General features: G+C 31.9%; 2 protein-coding genes across 2 annotated transcripts in view; both read left to right on the top strand.

The window, feature by feature from the left end:
• Positions 1 to 20,452, top strand: part of LOC114333468 (N-acylneuraminate-9-phosphatase) — a 137,768-nt gene that overhangs the window by 72,303 nt on the left and 45,013 nt on the right. The gene's annotated exons all lie outside the window — the stretch shown is intronic.
• LOC114333467 (putative tRNA (cytidine(32)/guanosine(34)-2'-O)-methyltransferase) lies at positions 1,422 to 3,514 on the top strand. Its single transcript, XM_028283348.2, has one exon. The coding sequence runs from the start codon at positions 1,532 to 1,534 to the stop codon at positions 2,861 to 2,863; it is 1,332 nt and encodes a 443-aa protein (XP_028139149.2). The 5' UTR covers positions 1,422 to 1,531; the 3' UTR covers positions 2,864 to 3,514.

Genomic DNA, 20,452 nt, shown 5'->3' with positions numbered 1-20,452 from the left:
TATCTTAAAAAATGGTATTATACAAACTCAGACACATACAGAGTGGGCCAAAAAACAGTCCACCTCGATATTTGGCAGTATTTATTAGATTTTAAGGAAATGACGAAACAGGTCGATTTTTGATCTAAGGGAGACATATATTCAATTCTCTATTCAGTAATATTAACATTGACATAATTATTTATACAGGATGTCCAAGAAAAATTATTTTGAATTAAATTAATTTACACAAAAAGAAGAATGTAGGTAACCTACCTATGTAATTTATTTAACTCAAAATACATTCTACTGCTGACAGAAAACAGAAAAAATGTTTATCTGATAAATAAACATTGTTTGTTGCTTAAATGCAATATTCAACCTGCCAAGCGGAAGCTGAATGGCAGCTTGAACATTGAAATTAAGCGAAAAGCAAATTGAATTTATCAAAAAAACATTTTTTTCTGTTTTGTGACAGCAGTAAAATATATTTTGAATGAAATAATACTGAATAGAGAATTGAATATCCTTTCAAATGAGCTAGCATACGACCCCCTATTCCCTATTTAAAAGTAAAGGGTGGGGGAAGTGGAAGGAAGGGGGTTGACAAATGACAGATGTATGTACCTTAAAAATATGTAACCCTTTGATCAAAAAACGACCTGTTTCGTCATTTCTTTAAAATCTAATAAAGACTGCTAAATATCGAGGTGGACTGTTTTCTTTGGCCCACTCTGTATACAGACACACACACTACGCATATACAGTCGCGGATCTTTGGGCCAGTGTAATGTCTCTGCCCCATGAGTTTGTACAGGCAAAACACATTGGTTATAAACCTTTGGGGTTTGAGACTTGAGACACATGGGAATTGAACTTTTTAGACTATGGCTTAGTTTGCCAAATGCTGCCGCATGTCAGGCCTATTCGCCTTTATATTTCACGTGGTTAATTGTCTCTGCTTATTTTGATTTTTGATCTCCTGTTCCAGATATTTGTAAGTGTCTGTTGTATGGGTATTGTTGTCAATAGTTATATTTATAATCCTGCTCTCTCAGGCAGAGTTTTAAGCGAATGAATCATAGAAACTATAGTAAAAATACATCATCTGCAAACCTCAAATGCAGATGGTTTAATCTTTCTACATTTACATTGATGCCCATATCCCATATCTTGCCATTGAGTGTTCTTAAATATTGACTCTAGAGCTACTTTAACCAATTTAGAGTAATAATTTAAAATACTTAATAAATAATCTAGAGAAATAAAATTAGATAATATGTACGATATGTACCTACATATTGATAAAAACTCAATAAATAAAAATGATATATTAGTTGCCTGTACTTTGGGGTCTATCATATTGGTTGCATACATATAATATGTGACTGATTGATTTATACAAGTTATTTGACTGACGACTGACATCCAACATATATAAAAGAAGAAGAGAAGAAATTGAATGTTAACCTATAATTAAATTTCATCCTGTTTTATGTTTTTGTCTTAAAAAAATTAAAATTTCACAAAACAGCTCTTTTAAACAACCAGTATGGGGAAAGTATCAAAAGATAAACGTGATATATATTATCGAAAAGCGAAAGAACAAGGCTGGCGAGCTAGAAGTGCTTTTAAACTACTCCAGATTGATGAAAAATACAATATTTTTGATGGTGTAACTAGAGCTGTAGATTTATGTGCTGCCCCCGGAAGTTGGAGCCAAGTTTTATCAAGAAAGTTATACCTAGGAGAATCCATTGATATCAGAGACACCTGCTATTTGTTTTACAGTGATATAGAACTACAGAGTAAGTTAGAGGAACTCGAACCTAGTGAATCGTCCTCTAAAAACGATAATGTTAAAATCGTGGCTGTTGATTTACAGCCGATGTCCCCACTTCCAGGTGTTATTCAGCTTCAAGGAGACATTACCAAATATTCAACTGCACAGCAAATTATTGGACATTTCGAAGGTGATCATGCAGACTTAGTGGTGTGTGATGGAGCGCCAGACGTAACAGGACTACATAGTATGGATATTTATATTCAGGCACAGTTATTATTAGGTGCATTACACATTTGTTGCAATGTGTTAAAACCAGGTGGTACTTTTGTTGCAAAAATATTCCGGGGTAAAGATAACGATTTGCTTACAAATCAGTTATTGACGTTGTTTAAAGAAGTTGATATTGCTAAGCCTAGTAGTTCCAGAAATTCTAGTATAGAATCGTTTGTTGTTTGTAGAAATTATAGCCCTCCAGAGGGTTTTGATCCAAAACTTATGACACCTTATTTAGATATATCTCATCGTGATTTTAATTCACTCACTGGGGTGAATAGGGTTATAATTCCTTTTGTCGTTTGTGGTGATGTAAGTGCATTTGATTCAGATACTACATATCCATTGCAGTTGCAAGGAGAGAAACCTTACCAATACAGACCTCCAGTCCAACCTCCAATTGCACCAGCCTATTCCTTTCACAATACTTTGAAAACGGACAAAGAATATATTGACCAATATCTCAAAAAAATAGACGATGCTGTAAAGCAGGCGGGTCTTGGAGGATTTACATCTACTAAAAAGACAATTACACCTAAAAAGTTGGAGGAGGATGATAATGAATCATCCTATGATGATTATGGTAAAACTGAAGTGGGAAAAACGATTTTGGATAATGGTCCATATTTTGATTTGCTTCAGAAAACAACCAAATTAAAACAGCAATCTGCAAGTAAAAGTCAGGAAACAGAAACTGAACAACAGGAAGGAACAAGTCTTCAGTTTTTCTATGAAGATGAGTATACAGATCCAGAACTGATTCAGGTGTGTTTGGAAAGGATGAAAGTTACTGGAACCTCATGTAATTGTAATTATTTTGATTAGTTAATGATATAATCTGCACAAAGGCGTCATAAACTCAAAATTTGATCTAAATGAGGTGTTCTTAAACGAGGGAGAATAGTGTTAGTAGATATAGAAAACTTCTTTGCATACTTAGCCATATATGGTATAACAGGCTTTTTTTAGAATTTGAAGCTTTTATTTATACCTTAATACATTTTTATAACTATTGTGCTAAAATATAAGAGCCTATTAAGTATCTCCTGTTATTATAACACAAAACATTAGGAAGCTCTTTTTAACACCTTGGCTGCATTTAGAGATATTTATAAACTTACGTTGAGTGTATTACAAGGCATATATGTCCTGTATACCCCATTTGCTGCTATGTGTTACTACACAGTTGCTCAGCCAACCGTTAATGTAATACGAGGTCAATTTGTCCCGTAGCGGAGTCAACGTGTTAACATTTTTATTTGGATTAAAACTAAGATTGTGATATTAATTAATAAAATCCCAGTAATAAGTACTAAGTAGACAGTCTAAGAATATAGTGACTTTTAACTCTTTAGATTTGTGTTTTCAATCAATATTTTCATTACTTGTTTATTATATTAACTTTTGACTCAATTATTTTTTAATAAATCAGTTGTAATATGCATTTTAAATAATAATAAATGTTTTAACTTACAGGACATTTTGATGTTTATTCATTTCCTAAACAATGCTTTACTTCATGAAAACTTTGCATTTTAAAATGACTAAAAATACTTAATACAGGTGCCATTGTAAATAAAAAACGTTACCTATTATTCATTCTACTTACTTTGTATGATTCCTTTTGTTGACTTATAATATAATTATTTTCTTTTAATTTATTTTTTTCACTTTCAATTTATTTTAATTTAATTCATTTTATTTTACTTTAATTTTATTTTAATTTATTTTAGTTTAAGTGAAAGTTTTATTTATTTATTTATTTATCAACGGGAAATCACCCAATTAAAATACAGTATAAACATTATAAATAAATCACAGGAGATTTTTAACCTAACCTACATTAAATTTGTGATATGGGAGAGCGAGCTCTCTCCCATATCACGTTTAGGTCTGGATCCCGCGTATGAAAAAAAAGTTGATTAATAGCAAGCTGAAATTTTTTTAATAGCTTAAGGGTGTCTAGTCGGAAAAACTTTGATGTATGGGAACACTGGAACAGGGGAAGTTTTAATTGTGGAACGGGTTAAAAATTTGGAATGTCAGACTATGAAAATGTCCCATGTATTTTGTCGGACAGAACTTCCAATTAATTTGTTACCATTTCATTAAACTGTCCTGCAAAAATCAGACTGCTATTTATCACCAACTGGGCATTTTAATGAGTGGAACATGTAAACATGTGAAATGACAGGAATTATGACAGGTGACAAATAGCAGTCTGATTTTTGCATGAGAGTTTAATGAAAGGGTAACAAATCAATTGGAAGTTCTGTCCGACAAAACACAAAAACACACGGGACGTTTTCGTGGTCTGACGTTCCAAATTTTTAAATTGGTCCACAATTAAAACTTCCCCTGTTATAGTGTTCCCATACATCAAAGTTTGTCCGACTAGACACCATTAAGCTATTAACTAATTTTCAGCTTGCTATTAATCAACTTTTTTTTTGGTACGTGGGATTCAGGTCTATGCTGTAATGTTTCTTTCTGCATTTAAATATACTAGTTTTCTCAGGATTCGAAAAAAAAATGAATGCATTTGAATAGCAGTAGAGTCGAAAGTTTGCGCCTATCCCCTTATATTATCCCTACTGGTGGGCCGATTTTTTTGTGTGGATGGACTTATTTAATTTGTTTACTGATTTTACATAGATGAAATAAAATGAAATACGCAATTACTAGCCGCTACACTACAGCAATATAAATGCCCCATTGTGCTGAAACCACATACCTACATGATCTACTATGTAATGGGACATTTTTCAAGAGTTCACGTAATACTTCTTCCCAGTGCCGCTTTAACCTAACTTCGGGCACTGGATATTTAGGGGCCCCCTTAATTGCTATTCGTTGTCAGGTTTTTAACAAGAAAACACATGTATTAACTATAAATGTTTATTGTAAAATCAATACAATATTTTTTTAAAACAAACAAGAAGAATAGCAAACAAAAATATTCCAAAAAATGCATTAAAAAACAGAAAGTTCCACAAAACAACACATGACAAAAAAATATATTCTAAAAAATACATAAGACAAAAATTAGATCACTTTTTTTCTTGACTAGGCATTAGCAATCTGTCATATAATACGATCACAATTCAGTTGCTCCAGGTCTTCATTTTCCGTAATACAATTTTGGCGCCGAAAAAGGCCGCTCGGCTGACGCATTAGAAGTTGGTATCGTCAAATAAACTTAAAGTAAAGATAAAATATTAAGAAATGTTGCCTTTTTACATCCTGGATGACACCAAATTTTTCAAATGTTTATGCTTTTGTATTTCAATTTCGCTTAACAAATTTACGTCTCTAACAAATCTAAAAATAGATGTCATTAATTTTTTCTCCAATTGACACGTTCAAGTCCACAGTTTCTTCACGTTCACGTTTTGCTTGTTGCAGTTGCATTAACTCGTTACAAAGTTTTTGTTCAAATCGGTGTCAATAGAGCTGCCTCAAGGTGTCTTCTGTATTCTACAGTGTCTTGGCTTTATTTTTAACTGCTGATTTTTGGTATCTATTATTGCTTAACTGGAAAAATAGGTTTGATGGATCCCTAGCTTTGTAAAGCATTTACAGCGTCAAAAATTTCTACAAGTAATGTTTTCATCGCTTCCAAGAATTCATTTCAAATTTGCTAAGACAGAGATAGCTAACTGAACCTTTTCATTTATTCGCATTCCGTTGTAAATACTCAGCTAAGAAGTTGTCAAATTTAGCCTAGTATACAAGACAACTTAAGTAATTTCCTTTATGACGACTCGTTAAATCGATCTACGCAAAGGTAGTCCTTGAGAAGCAAGTAATTTAGTAGTGACAAAAACTCTTCTTAGGACGTTTATCCAATATTCAGCTTCGCGTTCTACTTGCTCTTTCAAGCCAGCGTCTATAACTCCAATTAATGATGATATTGTTATTAACGAATTAATGTACCCGTAGAGTTCAGATGAAATGTACTTTCTTCGTGAGATTTCAGCAAACTGTTCAAATGTTTCCTGTGGGTCCATCCAAAATCAGTTAAACTATTTTTTTCAATTGAAAATAATTTGCGCGGGTAACAATAAACAGCTTTAATACTTGCGTCGTATCCAATCTCTCTTTTCTTTGGCTCCACTCGGTCTTCCTCTATAAAAGTTGCTTTCATTTAATCTTCTATAATAAGCTTGGTCTCCATACATGTTTTTACAATTTTCTGAGGAATCACTCTTTGGTTTAAAAGTTATCACAGTTCTTATAAAGTCATGAGTCTTAAAATCAGACTATTTCGAAACCGCAGGTATTTCGTCGTCTTTTTCTCTATTTCGGAAAATATGTAGATTATTTAGCGGACTTTACTTTTTTATTACTAAAAGGAACGGGTCCCTACGGCCCCTCCGGGCCCTGGGCGCCCGCCCCAAGCGCCCAGTACATAAACCGGCACTACTTCTTCCAGAAAATAATAATCTAATAAGAATATAGGAAATGGTTGAATGCTCGAATATATGAATTTTAAAAGTCAAAAGGCAGATATCGAGCACTGAATTTATTAAATCTTGCCCAAGTATACTTTCGCTATCTAGAGCATCCTCAGGGGCATTTCGTCAATAAAAGAAGGTATCCTCGAATATCATTTAATTAAAATAAATAATTTGTTGGCAAACTTAAATTAACATCTAACTAAACACTGAACAAGGGACAAATTAATTTATTAATTTATCTGTTTTGTCCCTTGTTCAGTGTTTAGTTAGATGTTAATTTAAGTTTGCCAACAAATTATTTATTTTAATTAAATGACATTCGAGGATACCTTCTTTTATTGACGAAATGCCCCTGAGGATGCTCTAGATAGAGGAAGTATACTTGGGCAAGATTTAATACATTCAGTGCTCGATATCTGCCTTTTGACTTTTAAAATTAATAAGAATATTCTTGCAATTATTATTTGCAAAATTATTTGCAATTTTATTGGTTAAAAAACTTGTGCTTATACAAAAACGTGACTTCAAATTGTATGTCTTTTGTAAGTATATAGAATACCACGCATATAAAATAATTACAAACCAGACAAAGTAATATTTACAGCTATCTAGCATATAATATAATGCTAAAATTTTTTGAACACTTACAGAAAAACTAGGGGATCTGAACATAAGAAATAAATACGCAGAAAAAGTAAAATTACAACTGATAGACAAAAAAGAAGAGAGAGGTATAGAAACTGAATGGAGTATTAAAGAAAGTATAAATATTGCAGCAGAAGAAAACGTGGGAGTAATACATAGTAAAAAGAAAATCGAATGGTATAATGAGGCATGCAAATAAATAACAAGAAAAATACAGGCGATAGCTAAATGGATTGGAACAAACAAAATAGAATATAAAGTGGAATATGAAAATCTAAGAAAAACGCTAAGAAAACAATAAGAAAAAGCAAACGAAAATGGGTAGACAACAAAATGAGAAAGATCGAACAAGAAGGAAACAAAAGAAATACGAAAAACTTCTTCAACAAAATTAAGAGGATGGGTACGTATTTTCGGCTGCAATGCTATTCAAATGGGGATTCATTTTTTTCGAATCCTGAGACAACTAATAAGTTTTTTTTTTTAAATTTAAACGCAGAATGAAAGATTACGTTATTTCCGAGGGCCGAAAGTCCCTGAAAACTTCTATAATGTTTATTTTAATAAGTTACAGGGGTGAAAAACTAAGAGAAAATATAGTGTGATTTTTGATTACAAATATCTCATTCAAAAGAAACTTTTTATTTATTCTTTCATTCAATAATTTATTCTTTCATTCTGCGTTTAAATTTTTTAAAAACATTTATTAGTTTCTTCAGGGTTCGAAAAAAATGGACATCATGTCAGTGGTGATATTTTCCAAATCGAACATTCGCTATCTTTGCCATACAACGCACTGAGTCAAATAGAATATGATGACAGTGACAGTTTTATATATGTTAAATATTTGACATGGCACCGGGAATATTTTGAGTTGTTGGTTAAATAATATTGATAATGTATTTGATAAATAATTGATTTAAGACGTGAACTTAACAAAAAGTATTTTATTGTTTGTTATTTATGGAAGATCAAAGCAGAGAATACATCAGGATTATATTCTGTGATCCAAGTATTTTGTTGTTAAAGATGTTCAAAATAATTGTAAGCGTTCCATAATAACAATATTTAAAAAATCACTTTAACACTTTTCCTCTTTTCTCGATTGAGTATTAGTTTTTTTTGTACATATAAATTATTACAATCACTGGATACATAGTTAGTGAAAAAATTATCACATTTATTAACTTTTTTTTTTTTTTGAGTGAATTTGATGGCCTTGGCCGAGCCAATTAGCCAGACATTTTGTTATTTTAAAAACAAACAAATTTGATTTTTCAATCAGAGGAATTTTTTCTGTATTTCTAACTCTAAATACATAACAAACTAACATTATTATCTACAATTATTATCTAAATAATACTCTGTTTTGGTTGTTCATTTTTTTTTGTAAATTTTTATTTTTTTTTTGTATTTTTTTTTGCATTTTTTTTATATTGTTAATTTGTTTTTTTTTTATTAATTTTTTTATTGTTATTTTTTATAAATTGTTTTTTTTTTACTACGCTAAGACGTAAACCCGATTCATCCTCGCGGAGGTTTACATCTTCTTAGTTTTTTTTTTGCATTTTTTATTTTTTTTTTTGTTTTTTTTGCATTTTTTATTTTTTTTTTGTTTTTTTTTTTCTTTTCTTTTTCTCTTTTTTTTTGTTCTTTTCTTTTTTCAATTATAATATACAATAATTACTTAAATCTACAGGATTTAAAACAAAATAACAACAAAACAAACATGTTTGTTTTGTTTTAACAAACATGCCTGCTTTGTTTTAACAAAATTTCTTAAATACAGGGTAAATTTTATTGCTACAATCTATATTTACAATTTTTGATATGTTCGTAAATTGTTTTTAATATATTAATCTCTTCAGAAAAAATCAAATTGTTCAGGTAGACTTACCTTAAAGATTATCATAAAATTTGTTTATATTTACTGATTGATGTGAACATTCGAGGAGAATATGTAGTAGATTACCTTCTTTTCCACACTCACAGTTAGGTGACTCTGTGAGACCCAGACTGTACATATGAAGGGGGGTAAGAGCATGATTACATCTCAATCTATTTATAACTCTTATGAAATGGCGATTTGATACAGAATGAAACCATCTTTTAATGGGAATTTCAGGTCGCATTTGTTTGAAATTTCTACCAGTTCTCGTGTTTCGATAATACCTTTGCCAATTTTCTTTTTGGTGTCGTCTACTAATAATATCAATATCCGAAATGGGTAGTAAGTTCATGGGAAGTTCTTCGCCTATTTCTAGGGCTGATTTGGCTAGCCTGTCTACTATTTCGTTACCCCTAATGCCTGCGTGTCCCTTTATCCATGATATAATGATGTTTTTTCCTAAATTTGCAATTTTATTATAAAGAGTCATAATTTCCAGTTCTATATGATTGAGTTGTTGGTACTTATGTACGTTAGTTAGTCTATCAACGACACTCTTACTGTCTGTAAATATTATGCAGCTATAGGGTTCGTTACTAAATATGTGTCTTAAAGCAAAAAGTATCGCTATCATTTCAGCTATCATTTCAGCTATCATATACAGCTATCATTTATTAACTGAATTAATAATTTGCAATTATACAACTAACAGTTATTCAAGAACATTCAAAAGCCATCTCCTTAAGTTAATGATGACATTTTCAAGTAGAATGACGTTCTAGTAATGTTTACATATCCATACCAGTGTGAATTTTACTACACGTAATTTACCGTGTAAAGACAGAAAAAGTAGGGATAGCCGTAAAATATTTGCGAATTATGTACCCATGACCTTAAGGAAAATAACAATACATACAAAGAAAAAATAAATGGAATAAGGAACAAAGAAGGAGTGATGTTACTGGAAGATGAACAATATAAACAAGTATGGCTGGAACACTTCAGGAAGCTGTTAACAGAGGCAGAAACAGAGAATCAGGAAATAAATGAAGCTGAAGAAGAAGAAGGAAATATGAAAACAGAAAGGATGAGACAAACGAACCAACACATAAAAGACTGGCAAAAATCATAGGACAAAGCCGCAATGGTAAAGCCCCAGGCAAGGATGGGATCAATTTTGAACTCATAAAATACGGAGGGGAAGAACTGAAGGAGAGGACTATATCTACTAATTAAGAAAATATGGAAGGATAAAAAAATACCGAAGGAAAGGGAAAATGGTCAGATAATCGTAATACATAAAAAAGGAGACCAACAAACATGCAGAAACTACCGAGGGATCACACTACTCAACACAGCCTATAAAATGTTAACATCGATAATTAATAAACGATTAGCAAAGGCTACAAGAGAAAGAGAAATATCGGACAATATCAGTGTGTATTCACTCAAGGAAGATAGATTATAGACGCCATTCACACAATTAAGCAAATAATGGAGAAAGCATATGAACACAAAATAGAACTGGAAATGCTATCGATTTTCAACAGGCATATGACACAATAAAGAGACAACAGCTTATATTATTGGCACTAAAAAACCTGGAGATACCCGGAAAACTTATAAGACTTATTACAATGATTATGAAGAGAACTATGTCAGTATAAGAACACAAAAAGGCGGAACGGAAAAAATAATTGTAAATAAAGGACTAAAACAAGGAGGTGCATTATCAACTACTTTATTTAACTTAGCATTAGAACATATGTAGGTACTATGAGAAAAATAATTAAAGGAAATCTAAGGACGGGTGGTGGTCAAGTTATTACATACGTGGATGACATAGTACTAATCCCAAAAACAAGAAAAATAATGGAAAACATGCTGAATGAAATACTAGAGTAAGGACAAAAAATAGGATTAAAGCTAAATGAAGAAAAGACAAAAATAATGAGATTTGGAAATAAACCGAAAAGCGGTGTCGTCGTAATGTGCACAAATAAGTTTGAAGGAGTAGAAAAATTTAAATACTTTGAGGTAATGATTTCCAAAACAGGAAACAGAATAGATGGAATCGAAGAGAATATTATTACAACTAACAGGGCTTTCCATGCAAACAAACAATTACTCAAAAGCAAAATAATTACGAAGTAGTCCAAAATTACCATTTATAATACAATAATTAGGCCTATATTATTGTATGCTGCGGAAACACTCACCATGACAAAAAGAGAGGAGGAGGACCTAAGAATATTGGAGAGGAAAATGATGAGAGCTATACTGGGACCTGTTAGATTGTCTGAAACAAAATACAGGATCAGGACTAACAACGAAATAAAACAAGAGCTGAAAGATGGAGATATAATTAAAACAATTAAATAGCACAGAGTTAGATGGTTGGGGCATATATGGAGAGCAGGTAGCGCAACAACTATACATTCAGTTTTACAATGGGAACCCGAAGTTAGAAGAAGACGCGGAAGACCTAGAATAAAATGGTTACAGGAAGTAAAGGAAGATTTACATACAGCAGGAATTAAGAGACTGGCAGGGAAAGACAGGGGGTAGAAAGAAATGGAGAAGCGTAGTCAATAGTATCGAGTAGCAGACTGGGACTGATCCCCTCAAAAAAGATGGATCTAGATAGCTTCTTAGCTGCTCAACTACACCTGGGATATCTAGCCATTTTATTATTATTATTAATATGTAATACATATTCAAAAGGCGAACAAGAAGAATAAATAAGAGAATTGTTAAATTATTTGTAATTTTATTGGTTAAAAAACTTGTGGTCATAAAAAATCGTGACTTCAAATTTTATGTCTTTCTTTTGTATATAAAATACCACGCATATAAAATAATGACAAACCAGACAAAATAATATTTACAGCTATCAAGCGTATATAATTCTAACATTTTTTAAGCACTTCTTAAAGCTTTTACAAGATTTACTAGGCATCCATTTTTGATTTTGTAGTATTCGATAGTTTTGTCATTTTTCAAAAATTTTCCTCCGTAAATGAGTCGTTGTTGAGAATACGGGTATTCTGTAAATATATTTTCAAGTTTTAATTTGATGCTTTCTATTGTTTCTGTGGGGTCTACCTCTATGACTTCTTCTGCTGCTGCTACAGGTTTTATTCTTAGTTTCATTGATTTCTTTACTTTTTTGTTAATTACTAGAATTTAGATTCGGAATTTCGGTTTTACAGAAATTTTAATTTGACACTAATCGTTGGGATGACATTTTCAAAGGTTATTTGATGTTATAATATCGATATGTAGTCAAGAGCTACTATAAAAGCTAAAGTTTGAACACTCTAACCACCTCTACACCCACTATAGTCCGTCTCACCTTGACTTTACAGTATAAGGCCCGGTACTTTATGTCTCCGTTAACAGCCGGTTAGTTAACCGGAGTTTAATCGGAACAGAAATATATGCATAACATAGACATAAACGCAATTATACTTATTATTATATTCATAAATAATTATAATAATAATTATAATTGCTTTTATTACAACGCAAGAGGCCCTATGAGGTACTTTTCTGTCCCGATTAAACCCCGGTTAGCTAACCGAGGTTTAACCGGGACATAAAGTACCGGCCCTAAGGAACATAAACAATGTTCTTATTGAATATGTGCTTATGAAAGTTTTTAGCGCGGTGATGCCGATTTTATTAAAAAGAATTTGTAATTGAATATTAGAGAGATTAAATTAAAACTGTTTTAGAAAGACAATCTACAATTTTAGGATTCGTATGCGTTTAATTTTATTACCAGAGAACGGCAGTTCTCGCCAGTGGCGCACACCAACACCCCCCTACACGCGACACTATACACGAAATTTTCGATTTTCTAAATCTGACTGAGTTGAAAGATGGGCCAAGTCCCATCTTAAAGTTCAGGAAAAGACTCACCTATTCATATGTCAACCATCCATTTTGGTCCAAGGGTGTGGATTTTACGGCCCTTTCTATTTACGGTCTGTTTTTCGTTCTCGTCCCCAAAACTCCCAAAAACTTCAAAAATTTAAGTCCGACCTTTGCGGCTTCTAATATTACTGATCATTACCTTTCCAACTCATGTCTAATTTTGAAAATCGGTTATGCCATTCAAAAGTTACCGAGCTCAGAAGTATGACTCAATTTATATTTAAAAAAGGGAAAATGTTTGTGGATATGTATGTATGTGTGTTTGAAAGTTAAACCGATTTGATTTTTTTTCTGTGTTTGAAGAGGGGGTCAGGGCCGATTCAGAACCGGTGTAGTTTGTGACTTTTGACCACCCATAAGCCAGCTAGAGGACTTGGTAGCTACAAAACGCCATATTTTTTGGGGGTATATATCTTCGGATCAAGAAGAGACAGGAGAACCGCAAATACACCAAATCAATAGTGTTGAGTTAAGCTTTCAAATGGTGTCTAAGCCGTCAGGATCAGACATACGCACTAGGGTGGTGCGAAAAAAGTCAAGTTGATAATCCCGTATCGCTATAGTGCGGAAAAGTTGCGATTGGTAATTACAAGAAAAACAAAACAAAAATTATTAAAATCGGACTATCTTCCGATCCCGCAACGGGCCTAAAGATTGTGAAAAAAATGAAATTTTACCTTTTCTTCGGAAATTTTTATTTATCCTCCATGTACGTTTTATTTATCGCTATAGTAAAATTTATTTACAGTTTGCATGGTTAAGTAATAAAAACAACAGTTTTACGCATCTAACGAATATCTTCCGATCCCGCAAGGTCAATCAAAATCTATAAATATTTGAAATTTTCGATGATTTTGATAAATTAAAAAACATTTAGTTATCTCATTTTTCTCCTACATTGTGAAGTTTTTTTGCTTGTTTATATATTGTATGACAATACTTAAACAACCCAGAACTCACAACGAGGAGGTGGTTGCACTTCTAGCTCCACACACACCCTTCTTCCCAACCAACCAATGAGTGTGATTTTTACATTATTTACATAGTAAATTTCTTTTTCATGCTTGTATCCAGCTTTTAAACGTCAACTTTGTATTGTGATTTGGTGGTAGAATCTGGCAGCATGGACCTTGATTTAAGTGTTGCCCTTATGAATCTATCTCTTGATTGGGGCCCACATACATAGACCAGGGGTGACCAACTTAATCGGACTCGAGATCTACTGTCTGCCTTTCTAATTCTAATAATATTTAGGACGGGAATAGATAGGTACGTAGATAATTTTTTCTTGCCATCGATCGACTGACCTAGGGGTCGCGATCGACGGGTTGGCCTCCCCTGCATTAGACAATGCTTCCGTGGCCAACTTTAGGCACCTCTCATCCGCTTGCGTATGTCAGGGATAGTTTTGTACATTCTAGTCTGGTATGTCGCCCGATGTAATGCAAGAACTTATATCTTCATTTGACACTTCGAAGAAGTGGTGGAGAAGATAGTTTTGCAACAGTCTGCAATAGTTTTGCAACATTATATTCCAGTCTATTATTTCAGTTTAGTCCCGTGTTTCAAAATTTCAAGTAGTAGGGAGAAAGGAAACACATTAGAGAGCTAGGGCTAAGGAGAGTGTTAAAAGCCGGATAGACTAAAGCCAAGGGAAAACGTATTAGAAATTTCATCTCTCCTACTTTAAATTTTGAAGCACAGGACTACACTGAAATATTAGATTGGAATGTTGCAAAACTATCTTTTCCACCAGTTCTTCAAAGCGTTTCAAATGAAGATATAAGTTCCTACATTATATCGGGCAACACGCCAGACTGGAATGTACAAAACCATCCCTGTCATACGCAAGCTGTCTAGCGGTACGTAGAGTTGGTCACGGAAGTATCGTCTAATGTATGTGGGACCCAATCAAGAGATGGATTCATCAAGGCAACACTTAAATCAAGGTCCATGCTGCCAGATTTTACCACCAAATCAAAATTCAAAGTTGACGTTTAAAAGCTGGATACAAACAAATGAAAAAGAAATGTACTATGTAAATAATTTAAAAATCACACACTCATTGGTTGTCTAGAGAGAAGGGTGTGGGTGGAGTAAAAAGTGCAACCACCTTCTTGTTGTGAGTTCTGGGTCGTTTAAATATTATTATACAATATACAGGGTGATTGATTAGTAGGGTAAAGCTCAATAGCTCCGCTATAGTAATAGATAGCAATAAAAGTTAATAACAAAAATTTTAGCCACCTTTGAGGTTCACATTACAAAATTAGTTAGAATGTTACAGGGTGTTCGATAACAAAGTGGCAGACCTCACTTATGTTTTTTTAAATGGAACACCCTATATTTTATTTTATATTCGAAATCCTGTTAACTTCTCCATCACAAAAATATAAAGGTTTGTAATGTTATACAGGGTATTTACAAAGTTATAACCAATTTTGTATGAAAATCGTAACAAGTTCAACTCCCTGTATAAATAAAAATAAGCATAACAGCAATGGTTTATTAATGCCATATTTTTTAATTTATTGTCAAAATTTTTAAGAATTATTGATATTGCTAATTTTCTTTATATTAAATACAGGTGAGTCAAAACGCAAGTACATTATTTTCTCAGTAATGTTAAATGGAACACCCTGTATTTTATATCATTATTGAAAAGTAACATTAACGTACTTTAATTTTTATATAACATTCCCTATGCCCAAATTTATTAGTTTTCGAGATATTTTCATTTTTCAGAGCAAATTATTTTAGGTGTTTAAATTTATCTAAATTTTAAGTAAGCCATGACTGAATTGACCATTGAAGATTACCGATTATCAGTCCGGTAATAAATGTAACACTGTATCAAATAAAGAAATAAAAATAATTTATTAGTAATACATTTTACAAACAAAAACACAACCACTACATGAAACATTTTTGAAACAATTAATAACTATCTTTTTATGTAAATGCAACAAATAAACAAAGAAAATTAGTAATACATTTTACAAAAAAACACACAAACACAAAATACAATATTTTGTGAAGACAATTAAACACTACTTTTGTATGTAAATGTAACAATGTAACAAATAAAGAACGAAACATAATTTATCAGTAATACATTTTGCAAAAAACATGTTTGAAAAAATTAGAAGCTACTTTTAATACACATTTATGTACGCCTAAAAACGATCATTGAATGAGCTACTTACTCTACGGAGCATTTGTAAATTAACACATCGAAATACACTTTATATTCTATTTTTCATCTCATCCCTTGTTGTTGGAGGTATTTTATAAACTTCATTATTAACGTAACTCCAAAAAAATCAGTCCAGTTTATTAAATTCTGGTGATTTGGGTGGCCACGCTACTGGTCCATTGAAAAATGAAAATATCTCGAAAACTAATAAATTTAGACGGGGAATGTTATCTAAAAATTAAAGTACGGTAATGGTACTTTTCAATAGTGATATAAAATACAGGGAGTTCCATTTAAAATTACTGAGAAAATAATGTACTTGCGTTTTGACTCACCCTGTATTTGATATAAAGAAAATTAGCAATATCGACCATTCTTGAAAATTTTGATAATACGCTAAAAAATATGGCATTAATAAACCATTATTGTTTTGCTTATTTTTATTTATACAGGGAGTTGAACTTGTTACGATTTTCATATAAAATTGGTTATAACTTTGTAAATACCCTGTATAACATAACAAACCTTTATATTTTTGTGATGGAGAAGTTCACAGGATTTCGAATTTAAAATAAAATATAGGGTGTTCGATTTAAAAAAACATAAGTTTGGTCTGCCACTGTGTTATTGAACACCCTGTAACATTCTAACTAATTTTGTAATGTGAAGCTCAAAGGTGGCTAAAATTTTTGTTATTAACTTTTATTGCTATCTATTACTATAGCGGAGCTATTGAGCTTTACCCTACTAATCAATCATAGATGATTGATTAATAGGGTAACAGAAAAATGAGATAACTAAATGTTTTTTAATTTATCAAAATCATCAACAATTTCAAATTTTTATAGATTTTGATTGACCTTGCGGGATCGGAAAATATTCGTTAAGTACGTAAAACTATTGTTTTATTACTCAACCATGCAAACTGTAAATAAATTTTACTATAGCGATAAATAAAATGTACATGGAGAATAAATAAAAATTTCCGACAAAAAAGGTAAAATTTCATTTTTTCATAATCTTTAGGCCCGTTGCGGGATCGGAAGATAAATTCTGGTTTGAATAATTTTTGTTTCGTTTTTCTTGTAATTACCAATCGCAACTTTTCCGCACTATAGCGATACTGGATTATCAACTTGACTTTTTTCGCACCACCCTAATACGCACGGCTCAGTATAGCCGAAAAACTGAAAAACTATACTTTGAAAATTTTGGTTTTTCGACAATTACTCAAAATTTCAACCTACGAGTTGCGCCAATAACTGAGCGTTTGTAGAAGGACTCTAGACGAATCTAACTGTGTATACGTCATATCCGGGAAAATTCGAATTTTTAAGTTATAGGCTTCATAAGTATGATCAGATCTATTTCCTACGGGAAAAACGGTTTCTCAAGCTCAATAATTCCTGTAATGGCTTCAGTTATCATACTTGACCTTAGATCCATCAGATACTACTGGTAAATACGTTTCAAAGTCATGTTTACTGATCAAAATCGGTTAAGCCTTTTAGAAGTTATTAAGCTACAAAAGTATAATCCAATTAACGATTATTCCCGAAATGGTTTATGTAGTTGTAGTGATTACGACGCTAAATTTGATCTGGCAACGGGCAATCCGACTTCATTTACCGGTCATTTCAATATTTTTTTCAATCTATTTCGAATAGAAAAAAATCTAGTGTACATTCGATGGACACTAGATCATTTGGGAGATAATGCAACAAAGGTGACCATTTATAAATAACTTTGAAAAACTCCTGATACAAGAATAAAAAACCGCTAAACGCCTTAAAAATGAGTGGCGCATACAATATTCCAGCTACAAAAGATCTGATATGAATATTACGTGGCGCGAAAATGTATTTTCATTTTTATGTAAAACAAAATTCTAGTTTTATTTTAAAAGATTTTTCCATAATATTTGCTAAATTTGAAGTAAACGCGCCACAAAAGAGTTTCAAAATTCAAACTGTATCAAAGTTACTCTTTTGTGGCGCGTTTACTTCAAATTTAGCAAATATTATGGAAAAATCTTTTTTCTACGAGCGTGCAAAAATGTCTGCTTTCGCGAACGCATTTTAGTTTAGAAAGTTTCACTTTTCCGCACGCGTGTTACTTTTCCGCACGCGTGTTACTTTTCTGCACGCGGTTTTTACTTTTCCGCACGCGTGTTAATTTAGATATGTTAATATGGCCTTAAAGTAATTATAATACATGCAATAAACTAATATTTAGATATTATTTACTAATTTATTCGAATATATCTTATTGTGTTCCTGTTTTAATGAAATTAACGCGACAATTCGATGAAATAAAATTATTTTGACATAATATTCGAAAGTCAAATCGGTGGACAATAACAGTCGTTTTGAATCATCGTCATGGAAACCAAGATCGTCGTCATGCTAACTAATTATATTGAAAGTTTGGTTTTGACAACCTTGTCAAAGAATTAATTTGTGTATGTATTTTCATATTAATTAAATTAATTGATTAAGATTTGGTAATCTTTTAAAGACTCTTAGAAAAAATATTGTTCCTAACTCTTGCAGAAAGTCTCTTTTCCGCACTCGACTGCTTGCCGAACTCCCGCTTCGCGTCGTTCGGCAAACTGCAGTCGCGTGCGGAAAAGAATGACTTTCTGCACTTGTTAGGAAAATAACTATTTCCACCTACCTCTACCGAAAGTATACTTTTCCGGACCTGATTGTAGGGAGCAAAGTTGTACTTTTCCTTCCTAGGGAGGAAAAGTAAAAGTGACGTCATGGTATTTCATTCATGAAATATAACTTATTGACGCCCTGTACAATATCTATTTTCTATTACGTAAGTATCTATACATTTTACCTTTTATTTAAAAACACTCTGTATTTTTCAGAATGGTAAAAAACAGTAGGTAAATTGTTATTCTGATTTAACAATGTTTACAATAGTAATTTGACTTATATTTGACGGTTGACAGTTATATTGTACCTACTTCTTAGTTTTAGTTCTAATAAATTCTGTTGGTTAGTTACATAAATAAATTAAGTAAAAATGAAAAAATTACTTGTTATTTGAGGAAGGTGGAAAAACCATATTTATAACATGGGAGTAAAGTGCCTTTTCCTCCCTTGAATGATTACTGCCCTCCGCTACGCGTCGGGCAGTAAACTTCATTCTCGGGAGGAAAAGTAGCACTTTCCTCCCTTGTTATACAAATAGCTATTAAAATAAAACTAGAATTTTGTTTTACATCAAAATGAAAATACATTTTCGCGCCACGTAATATTTATATCAGGTCTTTTGTAGCTGGAATATTGTATGCGTCACTCATTTTTAAGACGTTTAGCGGTTTTTTATTCTTGTTTGATATACTATAGTTATTACGCATATGCATCCTAAACTTGTAGATTGCATTTCTAAAACAGTTTTAATTTAATCTCTCTAATGTTCGATTACAAATTCTTTTTGATACGGCATCACCGCGTTAAAAACTCTCATAAGGATTACATTACCTATGTTCCTTATACTGTAAAGTCAAGATGAGATGGACTATAGTTACCACTATAACCGCCAGATATCTATATGGAAAATTATTTCAGAGACTGGCTTACCTATATGATAATTACTAAGTTTTGCTTACTTACGTGTGCAAGTATTTACACATACTGTGTGTGTTTTATATAGGTATTACCAAATTTAAATTACATATGTTAGTACTGGTCTTATCATATTTTAGTTGTTTTCCTTGAAAAACCAATATCTGTTGCGAAGGTGGAATGCCTTCTTTTTCTTCTAGTTTCTCCTTAACTGTTAAGATTTTATCGAAAGGCTCTACATCGAGCATTATTCCTCGCGATGTTTTTCATTTGACTTTTTTTTTGTCATTTTTCATCAAACCATGCTCTCGATTTTTTTCCTTTTTTATTAATTCTGCAGTCTCTTTGTGCAGTGTTTTTTTAGTTGTGCAGTGTTTTTTATGTTGTTCTATTTCTTTTCTATATCCTGGTTGTTGTATCTTTTCAGTTTCTGTCCCAATTTTTCAGTATTTATCTATGTTTCTTTTTTTCTTTTTCTTTCCTTGTTATTATTTTTGTTCTGAAGCTATTTTCTTGTGGCATTTTTACAATTTTAACTATTTAGAATGGGAAATAAGCCACAATATTATTAAAAAAATGATTTTTATTAACGTTTCGACGCCCAAATCGGGTGCCGTTGTCAAAATACAAAATACTATTAACATAAACAAAAATGTTGTTGTTTAGTAAAAAAATTCTTCTAATAATTTATTTAATTTGACTCAT

The sequence above is a fragment of the Diabrotica virgifera genome, chromosome 4 (assembly GCF_917563875.1).
Source record: "Diabrotica virgifera virgifera chromosome 4, PGI_DIABVI_V3a".
In the NCBI taxonomy this organism is placed as follows: Eukaryota; Metazoa; Arthropoda; class Insecta; order Coleoptera; family Chrysomelidae; genus Diabrotica; species Diabrotica virgifera.
Note: the sequence above shows the minus strand (reverse complement) of the source record. Positions and strands in the feature narration are given on the sequence as shown.

Coding starts and splice junctions, on each gene's coding strand:
- LOC114333467 (XM_028283348.2), top strand. CDS start 1,532: ATGGGGAAAGTATCAAAAGATAAACGTGATATATATTATCGAAAAGCG.